The 12,544-nt window shown below is 33.6% G+C and overlaps 1 protein-coding gene across 1 annotated transcript; it reads right to left on the bottom strand.

Moving 5' to 3' along the window:
- Positions 1–10,030: 10,030 nt before the first annotated feature.
- On the bottom strand, positions 10,031–11,440 carry LOC149220893 (uncharacterized). The gene is made up of 2 exons (XM_089384934.1): positions 10,749–11,440; positions 10,031–10,655 (listed from the first exon to the last, which is right to left on the bottom strand). The coding sequence occupies exons 1-2, from the start codon at positions 11,065–11,067 to the stop codon at positions 10,366–10,368; spliced, it is 609 nt and encodes a 202-aa protein (XP_089241060.1). The 5' UTR covers positions 11,068–11,440; the 3' UTR covers positions 10,031–10,365.
- Positions 11,441–12,544: the final 1,104 nt, after the last annotated feature.

The raw sequence follows: 12,544 nt of genomic DNA on the forward strand, positions 1-12,544 counted from the left end.
TTCAAGATGAAGGACACGAGCTTGATGTATTACTTCCTTAGGCTAGAAGTATGGCAAGGTGATGGTGAGCTGTTTGTGAGTCAGGGGAAGTATTCCTCTTAAATACTTTAGACATTTCACATGGAGGACTGCAAGCCTATGGACACACCTCTAGCTACAAACTAGAGGAAGGAGAGTGCTTCTTTAGGAGAGGCAATAAATTCTACCATCTACAGACAACTTGTGGGATCCTTGATGTATTTGGTGAACACAAGGCCTGACATATGATATGCAGTTAATCAGTTGATTCAAGCCATGGTGAAGCCTACCAAGATGTATTGGAAGGCAACAAAGAATGTGTTGAGATACCTCAAAGGCACAATCGAGTATGGGTTATGGTACAGGAGGACAGAGGGAGTGAAGCTCCAAGGCTTCACTGATGCAGATTGGGTAGAAAGCCCATCATAGAGGAAAAGTACTTCAAGTGTTATCTTTAGTGTTGGGTATGCAGTTATTTCCTCGTATAGCAAGAAATAAAGTTATATGGCACTCAACTCAGTAGAGGTTGAATACATGTATGCAAGTCAAGCAACATGTGGGGCCATATGGATGAGTAAAATACTTGTGGGTATTTTCAGTCAAGAGATGGATCCGACAATGATTTATTGTGGTAATTAGAGTTGTATCAATCTCTTTGAGAATACAGTATTTCATGACAGGTTCAAGCACATTGGTATCATGTACCATCACTTACAGGATTGTGTGCAGAGGAGAATTATGATGCTACACTACATTCCAACCGAGGAGCATGATGAAAATATCTTGAGAAAGGCATTGTCAAGAGGCAGTTTTGAATTCCATAGGTGCAAGATAGTGGTGGTGCAAAATATTTTTCTTGCTAAGAGGGAGTGTAAGAAATTGTAGCAATAAAGGCTAAATTTGATTTCTGCCTTTGACAAGTTTAGTAATTCAATTTCCACATCAACATGATGACTTTGATTGCAGTTCACTTGTGTGACATGGCCTTGTCTACTAGTTTACTTAGTAAATTCAATGTATAGGCTATAAGTAGATTTGTGCATGTAGTGATTGCTAAAATTTAGCAATATATCTCAGTTATTTTCAATTGAACTTAGTTAACTAAGCTCTATTAATTAATTGAGTTAGTTGAAGGTTAGTTGAGTAGTAGAACAGTTGTTAACTCAGTGATCTCTCAATTAAACTAGTCAATCAATTAAAAATAGCCTAGACATGCATGTAATTCGAATTGCCTAGCTGGATTGGAGGAAAAGGCACATTGTAATTATCAATTGTTTAGTAGTTGAATGTACATGCTTGGAAGTTAAGCAGGCGAACCATTCCTAGGGAATTGTGAAAGAAAATAGGGGGAAATTCTTATCTTTTAGGAGCTAATTTCCTCAAGGATTTCACAGGGAAATAAAATGTTGACAGAGGCTTGAATTGGCCAAGTATTGGCTAGAGTAGTATAGTCAACAGGAGAACAAGTTTACAATGCAGGGCATGCTTCAGGATTCAAGCAGGACATTGTAATAGTTTCTCATTCTCATTTGATTAATGAAACATAGCGAAGGGGTTTTTCCTAGTTGGGTCCCCCTGCAAAATCATTGTGTTCTTGTGGTGTTTTAATGGTTGCATGTCATTTCATGTGTTTCTAAACTATGATTTCCATTCCGCATAATAGTAGAGGAAATTTGTAATCTCTTTTTTTTAGTTCAAATACATCAATAATAGAAAATTTCTATTAATTTCTACAACTTATGGGTGGAAGTGATTTGATCCATGGGTAGTAGTGCTCCAAATGATTTAGTGCACTCCATATGGCTAGATTGTCATTGAATCAATATGAATGTGAAGTATAAGTGATGATAAGTGTGCTTTGGCCATTGTTCAAGATGAATGGTCATAATTTTCGCATGTATGAGAATTGGGATGCCTTGTGTAGTCATTCACATTTTGGTGAGAACATGGATCCAATGGGTCAAACGTTCCAATTTTTAGAAAAGTATAATGACTAGCTTACACTTTGAGTGGAGTGTATTGCATGCTTGGGTCTACTTCATTGAACATTGTGAAAGGAACCTTAGAAGAAGGAAATATTTTGGCATCTCCCATTTATCTAAAGGGGATAAAATCATTGTGAAAACTTCATTCAATTAAGGATTGACTAGGAAGTGAATAAGGAATTATAACATATTAATCTAGGCTTTGGCACAATGAACAACTTGGATACTAATAGATTCTTCAGTTTCCTACACAAAAGACTTAAAGAACTTGGCAAGGGTATAAGGAATGATAGAGCTAAAATGATACTATTGTTATTGAAGAATAAGGTATGTAGGATTCACACCTACAAGTTCTTAGGGGATTGGTTTGTGCATGTGGTGTGGAAATAAGTAGGTGTGCCATTTGTATTTCTATAAAAATGAGCTACAAGTAGTGGCTAGACTCCCTTGTGTACTCTTGTTATTTTAACATTGTTCATAATAAATTAAGGCACCCACCCTAGGTGCTTCCCATATATATGCATTGTTGTCTCTTTACATGATGGATTTTACTGTTCTTGACAATGTTATGGTTGGCTAAGTAATTAAGTAAGTATTAAACGATTAATTCTAGGATGTTTTAAGACCATAGTTGCATGTGAGTCTAAGTGTTAGAGAACTTGGTTGCATATTCACAATTGTAGCTTAGGGTGTAGTTATGGGCATACCCTAATGAAATTTGTAGTATGGTTGAGGTAGGCATAAGTCGATGAGGATCATGTCATTAAGGAAAGGTAGTTTTCACAAATTATGATGCCAAAAGAGACTTGTTTTTAGCACACCTAGTCCCCCATGTGAAATATGATTTTTAATTTTGAGATGAATGGTAACCCCCCTAAACTTGTCTCTTTTGTATTTCATTTGGAAGCATTATCAAATAAGAAATGCATCACTTTTTATCTTTTATCTAGTGGTCCAACTATTGCTTTCCAAGTATTATCCAATTTTCATCTCTTAGTGACCAATAGATAGAGAGAGGCTTAAAGGGAACATGCAATATCTTTCTTGGATAATGTACTAAGTGATTTTTGGTGAGCCTTTTCATTTGGAAAGATCGTGTCTTGTAGAAGTCTCATTCCTATAGATGCAATTATCCATGGATGAGAAAAAATTCCTTGGAAGATACAATGGTTGTAGGTTAGCTAATTTTTTTAGAAAATGTATTTAAGGTGGGAGAACTAGTTTGTTTTAAAAATGGATAATATATAAATGTTGTAGGTGTTCTACATTCCAAGAGTTCATATTTCTTTCTAGTATTTCAATATTTTTACCACTACTGGGTGCTCCCTTGTTGCTATTCTCTAGCATTAATCTACACTTCAAGAAAATATGTTGAGAGGTATATTCTCTTGATATGCATAGAGAACACATAAATATATCATGGATACCTCTGTTACATATGTTATCTATGATAAGAAGTTTGTTGTAAGTTGTTAACTAGAGAAAAAATGATTTTCAATAAATCATCTCTACTCCAAATCGATTTCTAGATGATGGACATTGTGGGAAGTGGGGGGATGGGGAGGGGTAGCTTGAATTGTGATAGAATATACTAATACAATTTTTTTCACATTATACTCCTCTCTCTTTGGGCATCATTCTCTTTCATTACCAATCGTTCTCTTTAAATGGCCTGCTCATTTTAAGAGTTTGCATTGTTGATAAAATTCTTAAATGAGATCAAGGGTAGGAGAATAGATTTCCAACTGTGTCAACAATGGTCTATTGATAATTCCATTTTGACAAGTCCAAAGAGTTTTAAATTCTTGGATTTCCATTCAAAAATAGAGCCTAGAAATCTTGGTATGGTGGGAGAGTGAATGTCTTCCAATTATTCAATTAGTGCAAACATATATTCATTTCTCATTTCTTTATTTCTATGAAAGGTGGTCTTGATTTCATTAGAAGACCCTAGATCAAGGTACTTTTATATTTGAAGGTATATTATGTAGGCGACATTTTCATGGAAATACTTGAAGATACTTCCTTCCACCATTTATTCTTCCCAATTATCAACTTCCAAGGCATATTTTCTATGAGAGTGACGCTCAAGAGATCTACTTCCACAAAAACCCAAGTTCATGCATGCGGACTAGATTTTGGTTTTACTCTATATACAAACTTTCCAAGGTTGTATCTGATGGAATCAAGGGATTAATCAAATTACCAAAAGTCAAAGGTCAATGGTGACGTAAATATACCCATCCGAGACAATTTAAGAAAGAAACATGTTTCATTAGATTAAAATCAAGGGACCATTCATTTTAATACACACCTCTTGACCAATGAAGTAAGGGCATCCTTTGAACATTTTAACTTTATCCCCTTAGAGTAAAAAGTAAAAGAAAAAAAAACTTATTTTGTAGAAGCATGTGTAGGGATCCCTTGATTAATGACTACCAATATTTTTAGATCAAAGACTCCATTGATTTTGGGGATGGTAGAAAAACCCAAAAACATTCCACTAAAAACCTTCTTAGTAAATACGGCATTTTTTTCTATAAGAAAGCACTAAGTGAACATTCAATGAAGGGATCAACTCAATGTTATTCACAAATTGACGGGTTTTAGAGTGGAGTGCTTTGATGCATTTTGTTATTAATAATGATGACAACTTGAAGAGAGCAATCTTCGCTACAAAGGATCAACTCAATGTTATTCACAAATTGATGGGTTTTAGAGTAGAGTGCTTTGATGCATTTCGTTATTAATAATGATGACAACTTGAAGAGAGAAATCTTTCCTACAAAATCACTAGAAGAGTGTCTTAGTTAATCCATCATGAAGGACCCTAACTAAAACCCTAGAGGGAGCGCTTTCTTGCAATAAATTATTATGTATTTTAATTGTGTAAATATTTCTGCTCAAAAGGATAATTTTCCTTCCCTGACAAAAATACAATGCAAGTTATATCAATTTTTTTCAAGTTATATCAAGTTTTTTCTTCTATATAATATAAAATACTCATCACATTTAATAAATCAAATTATGTGTGTGTGGGGGGATGATGATGATGATTGCACTAGAAGGTGCTCCATAACCTAGTATGGGGGAGATGTCTTGTAACATTGCATTTAAAAATAATAAAATAATACTTACATTAACAATTTGAAAAATAGTATTAAAAAAATCATTGCACATCTAGTTTATAAGTGCTTTCTACTTTTAGTATGAGAGAGATATGTAATTCCTTCACTACTTATTATGACTTGGATAGGTGGCATCTAAAAATAATATTGATATTACAATCCAATATGAAAGATAAGTGCAATTCATTTTGTGGGCAATTAACATGTGATATATATATCTAGATATATATATCTATATATATATATATATATATATATATATATATATATATATAAAACAAAAAAAAAAAATTAGTCTCAACCATAAATAAAATATTTCAATATCCATATTAAGTAACATAGATAAAGTAATTTAAATTAAAAAATTCTCATATTTTCACTTTTCATTATGAGGGAGATGTGTAATTTATTTAATTCTTAATATGGAGTTGATAGATAGCACTCAAAAAGTATTAATAACAAAGAAAATTTCAATGTGGGTTATAAATAAAATATTTCAATATGCATGTGCTAAGTAAAATATTTACACACACATAGAGAGAGAGATTTCTTATTTTATCAATAAGTGTTTTGTAATTCAAGGTATGAGAGAGATTTGTAACTCCTTTAATGCTTAATATGAAATTGACATCTAACATTTTAAAACTACTAATAATATAAATAATTCAATGTGTGTGGATATGAATAAATATTTCAATAGCCATGTTGAGTAAAATATTTTGATGTCAATTATGTATATATTATATAAAACACATGGAAATAAAAAATTATTATGATTAAATTTTTTTATTAGTTTGTTGCTCAAAATAAAGGAGATGTGTAATTCCTTCCATGTATTTGGCACATGGTTTATATATATAACCAACATAAATCCATGTTAACCCATAACTAAGTTTTAAGATGGATCAAATATCTTGATGTGCAAAGCTTTTCTCAAATTTTGCACTCTAAAAGAAGTTTGCACTTCAAAATATTTGATCCCTCTTAACGCTTTGATAGATCCGAGATTGATATGGATGTATGCTAGTTATAATTAAGATCCATTCAAACCTTATTTGGTCTATAGGATCTTAAAATGGTACAGATTACTTAGATTCCTTTAGAAAGTTATATCTATGCTCAAAAAGTAGTAAGAGAAGCATTTTAGATTACTATAGTTTTAATGACTTAGGAGGTTAAGGTGATTAGTATTGTAACACATATTTTGAAATTGAATTCTAATTTGAGTATAATTATATCACTCTAGGATAAAGTTTCTTTCATATAAATATGAGAGATTCTTGCATCCATGATGTTTTGGGAATTGTTCAATGCACACTACGACTATGTAGCTTATGGGAGTTTGTTCATATTTTAGCGAAGTTGATTTTCTTCTTTGTTCTAGTGAGAACTGGAAGATACTTTTGATCTTTTAGATTAGGGTTGGTTGCCTCCTTGTAGTATCTTAGCTTGTGCTTAGCTTCCTTTTATTTTCTAATTTTTTATTGCACTACAACTCTATAAATTTAGAAGTAATAATTAAGTGATATGCTGTCTATTTTGGAATAGGGCCTATAGAATTTTAATTTAATTATCAACAATCAAGTGGATATGGCTATTAGAATTTCAATTTAATTATTATGAATTATTAGGTGGACGGTGGGAATTTAACCACCAAAAAAATATTCTTAGTAGTATGCACAAATGAAAGGTTGAGATTTATCTCCAAAGTACTTATACCTTCTTCTTTTTTTAATTAAATAAAATGTCATATGAACAAGTGAGTTATGGATTTTTTAGGCATGTGATATTGATAAGTCATGTTATTATAACAAATCCTATTTGGAGATATGGTAAAAAAGAGGTAAATCTCCATGGTTAAGAATTTTGTTACATGTTTTTTTGAATGTATACATGTTTAACTTATATATTAATTATTTTTTATAATTAATAATAATAATAACAATTTAAAATAACTTTATAATTTAGTTATTTTTTAATTTTTTTTTAGAAATTTATAATTGTAGTTATTTTTTATGAGTTTTTAATATTTTATTTTATTTTTGTTTATTTTTATGATTTTAGTGTTTTGATGTTTATGGATTGATGCCTATTGATTTTTACTATCCATTTAATTTATATGGTTGCACTAGTTATTAGGTGAATGGTAGGGATTTAACCTCCACAAAATATTATAGAACATTCCTAGTAGTAGTTAAAAATCAAAGGTTGAGATTTATCTCAAAAGTAGTTATGTTTTTTCTTCCATTTTAATTAAATTGTTTAATTAAAAAAATGTCATATGAACCGTTATGGTTTTTGGGGCATGTTGTATTAGTAAGTTGTGTTATTGTAACAAAGGCTATATACAAGTTAAGAATATTGTTATATGTTTTTTTTAAATGTGTATATGTTTAACTCATTATTAATTCCTTTTATAACTATTATTAATAATAATATTTTAAATGAAGGTTATACTTTTTTTTTTTTGGCATTGTGATATCTATCATGAGATAGATGTTTTGATGTCTATTTAATTTTTATATAGTTGTACTAGTATTTTAATATTGTACTAGTATTTTAGTATTTTTATGATCTTGATGCCACCCTCACTTGAGCCACTAGTGTTTATGGCTAGAGTTGGAAGCAATGTTGGAGAGCCTCTTATCATCCATGTTGTTTATCTTGTTCTTGTACATGAAGTACACCTAACCATGGTCATGCACTCAATGGAGGAGAGGCTCATTTCTACACGTAGGATAGGATAGGGTGTATTGCTTTTAATATTAAGATTATAACATATAAAATTCTTTTGGATTTGATCTATCTATATCCAAGATTCTTTAGATATATTGCATCTATAGACATTACATCCATATAAGCTAATAGGAGTGATGAAAGTGTCAAATGAGAGTGTTTTCTTATTCCGCAACTAAAGTTCTACTAATTTAGACTTGTTTTCAAGCTTATAATAAGCTTTCCACCCTCCATTTATCATTTTTTCAACACTTAGTTCCTATTGAGCTTATGATTAATATAGATTCCAATACATTTGTATGAAGGCACTTCCTCCAAACTATTATGAAGGCACATGCACGCGCACACACACACACACAACATGTTTAATGACAAGTAGGATTATCTAAAGTGGTTTGGAGGAATTATTGTTATCCATCACTTGTGAGAATTGAACTTCAATTGGGAGGATAACAATTATTCCTCCACATACACACACACACATAATGCCAACCATGGTTCAATTCTGAAGTGACATGTTTAATGTCAATTGGAGTTCAATTATTAAAGAAATTTTTAGATTGTATGGTATGTCAAAGATAATTGTGTCTAACCAAGACACTTACTTCACCTCAAGTTTCTAGAAAGTGTTGTTTGAAGGAACTGAAATGTAGTTAGCATTCAATACTTCCTACCATACTCAAACAAATGGGTAAACATAAAAGAAAAATCAAATCCTAAAAGATATGCTTCACATGTATGTGATGGATAAACCTACTAAATGCGAGGACTATCTACCATAATAGAGTTTTCATACAATAATGATCATCGTGAATCATTGAAAATGAGTCTATTTGAGGCACTATATTGTTGAAAGTGTAATACTCTGATTAGTTGATATTATCTAGTAGATTGAATTACAATAGGACTTGACATGTTAAAGGAAACAAAATAGGAAGTTTTACAATTCAGGTAGAGGTTGAAAGCAACCCAAAATCACTATAAGAGGTACATAGATAAAAATATAACCAAAAGGGAATTTAAGGTGGGGGAACACGTGTATTTCTAGGTTAAGCCCAAAAAGAAGTTCATTGAGAATGAGAACTTGTTCCAAATTGGTGATTTGCTACTGTGGACCATTAAAGATTTTGGAGAGAGTTGGATCAATGGCATACATGCTTGCCTTACTTCCTAATATTAAAGCACATGATGTTTTTCATATGTCTTTGCTTAATAAATATGTTTATGATCCTAATCATGTCATTGGTTGGGCTATGATCTAGGTGGAACTAGAAGGAGAATTTCATGTTGAGCCTTAATACATACTAAATAGGAAGGAGACATTGCTCTAAAACCAAGACATCATTTAAATCAAGGTGTAGTGGAAGCACTATAGTCTATGGAGTGGAGGATGCCATAAGAGAGGCATACCCATGTTTGTGTATTGCATAAGACATTATTGTATATAGACGAACATTGAGAAGGGTGTTCCTTTGAGGGGTGGGGATTATAACAACCCCATTTTGAACCTTAGGATTACAGTGACTAATTATGTCATTATCAATTGTGGTGACATTTAAATGTCATCCAACCACATTCGAAGTTGAATAATTTTAAATCAATGCATATGTAAATATTTATTTAATAACTAAAAATGTTGAGCAACCAACTCAAAAATTAGTACCAATACAAATTATGATATCACAAGTGGAAACTAGTGAGGATGTTATGAGAAATTAACTATGCTTACTATCACCAAAAAGCCTCACCCAATAATCTAATACTAAAATCAAAGCAACCACCTGCCATATTTATAAGGGGTTGAGTGGGGTTGTAAGTACTCTCAAAATTCATTGAGAAACATAACCAATTAGCCATCTCCAAATTCTAAGGTTGAACCATAAATGGTGTAGAGAAACAAAAAAACATGTGGATCAGACATTCATACCATATGTGGAGAAATGAAAGACACATGATACATATCTGGAGAAATCAAAGACACATAAATACTTAGATCGGCGATTTCATGAGTAAAGAATTACCATTTTTAAGATATACTTTTCTCCTCTAAAAAAACATATTATTAACCATTTTTTTTTTAAATTATTTTTAAAAAACACACCAGAGACGAAATGACCTGCCAACCCAAATAGTGTAAAGTGCACTGAAGATTCTAGTCATGGATTAGGGTATACCCTCATAAATCTACGGATTAGATTTTTGTATTAACAGCTAAGATCCATCAACAATTACATGAGAAATTACTAAAATTAGACATCGATCGAAAAGCTGTCGTGAGGCGAGCTTTCATATTTCGCCCACTCGACAGCTGCACAAACAAACTCAGATCCCAGAGATTCTGAGCTTCAACAACACGTCAATCGTCATTATCCGCCCGGACCAGTTCATAATAATTCACAGAAAGCAAATAAAATCTCCTCATCCTCAACCAGGGGATCTCTGAATAATTTCAGTCCCTGAGGAACAAAATGAGAAATCTAGGAAAAACGGAGTTGGGCTTAATGGAGAAGCGCTCTTCGAGATCTGTCGTTCCAAATACCAACATAGAGAGCCTTTCTGTTAGCCGGGATATTCCTCTGGACTCTGCGCTGCTTTTCGCTGCTCTTTGAATAATCAAGTGGTTCATTATTCCTTTCATGTTGACAGCAAATATCGTCGGGCTTTTGGGGTCTGCCCTGCCCTGACTTGAGGGCCAGAGTGTGCCTCCGCCTGTATGCTACATTGTCGCCAGAGGGTTCGACTACATCCTCAGAAAACCGCACTTTCTTCACCAAATTCCGCTTTTTATCTGCTCATCAAACAACAACAGAGTCACTCACTCACTCATACCTTTTCCAAAATCAACAACTATAAACCCAATTAGCAGGGGAACCCACCATACCTGGAGATGGCGGAGAGCCAGTCAAAGCTGTTGGGGGAGATTCCCATAATCCCTCGGAACAAAGTTCTCCATAATCTTTTTTGCCCAATTTCGTCCTCCATGTAACTGATTTTCCTCCCTCTGCTCGCTGCTGTTGATGGTGTTCACAAGAATGAGATCCGAGACCGCCCTCCTGGTTCAATTTAGCTGGCAGGCAAGAACAATCCTTCTTCAACTCCAGTAGCTTCTGGCGACCCAACACCAACAACATAACACTGCAGCCAGAGATTGCTATGACAGTTATAAGCCCAATTCCCTGAGAGTTCAGCATCACTGTCATTTCTCAGCACTGCAACACAAGCAAATTGCCACTGCACCTCGACAAATCTTATGAATATATAACAGGGATTGAAATTTGAATCACATATACACACACAACAGGACATAGAACTTCTCCCATAAACCGAAACTGAGCGAAAAATAATAATACAAATATCCAAACAGGGTAGAACAGTCAGCTCGCTCGTAATACTAATCGAAAGAAAAAACAAAAGCGTATTGAATGAAGTCGCCAGACTCTACAGGCACGGTATTTATCGGCTTTAATCCCCGTTCTGCATATTCCAATTATTTATCAAGCTACCCATGTGTCAATTCCGCAATAGCTGCAGGTCGCTGTCTACACCAACGTATTTTTATCCCACATGCGTGCACGGAACAGAGCAGGCTGCACTGGGACACTATATCAAAGCCGGAAAACTCGAACAATCTACCAATCGGAGGTCCGCTCACTAGCGAGGGGGAACCAGTTATTTCGTTGTTCCAGCCCTGTCTCGTCTTTTATGCCCCTTTTCTAGTTTCTTTATCCCTTGCTCTTCTTTTTCGTTTCCTCCCATTTGTGAGGGAATGCATTACTTTATCTTTCCCCTGCACTCTTTTTTGTTTTTTCCCCATTGATCTTTTTTAACCTTTCCCAGCCCTCTCTTTTGGTTTTTTACCATTTCCTTTTTTCGGTTTTCTTCCCATTGCTCTTCTTTTCCAGCGGCGAATTAGCACATTTCTTTATCTTTCTCAGCCGCCTGCCTTCTATTTCTTTATCTTTGACGGTTTTTCTCAGCCGCCTGCCTTCCATTTCTTTTTCTTCATTTTTGACGGTATTTCCTTTTTTCTTTATTTTTGACGGTATTTCTTTTTTTCTTTATCTTTGACGGTTTTTCTCATTGGTCTGCCTTCCATTTCTTTATCTTTGACTGTTTTTCTTTTCTTTATCTTTGACAGTTTTTCTCAGCGGCCTGCCTTCCATTTCATTATCTTTGACGGCTTTTCTAAGATTTCTTTTTCTTTATTTTTAACGGTATTTATGTTTTTCTTTATCTTTGACTGTTTTTCTCAGCGGTCTGCCTTCCATTTTTTTTATCTTTATCTTTGACGGTTTTTCTCAGCGGTCTGCCTTCCATTTTTTTATCTTTGACTGTTTTTCTTTTCTTTTTCTTTGACAGTTTTTAGAGGTTAGGTTTTTTATGAGAAGTCTAAAGAAGTTACAATTTTACCTGGAAAATACAATACAATTTGTTTTTGAAAATGTGTCACCGGATTCCGGCAAGAAATTTGCGGTAGAGAACGCCGTTTTTATATTTTTGCCGCAAAGCTGTGTGCCGCCGGCCTTCCTACGTGGCAATTTCTTCCCGGGAATTACGAAGGGTTTATCTGCTTCATATTTCAATAATTGCAACTTAATTTTCTCGATTTTAAAGTCTCCGTCGCCACTAGAGCCCCAGCCAGTACCTAACCGATGTTGTTAGGTTCGAGTGGACGCA

The sequence above is a fragment of the Pinus tabuliformis genome, chromosome Q (assembly GCF_031772625.1).
Source record: "Pinus tabuliformis cultivar Carrire ecotype Pingquan chromosome Q, CPIR1, whole genome shotgun sequence".
NCBI lineage: Eukaryota > Viridiplantae > Streptophyta > Pinopsida > Pinales > Pinaceae > Pinus > Pinus tabuliformis.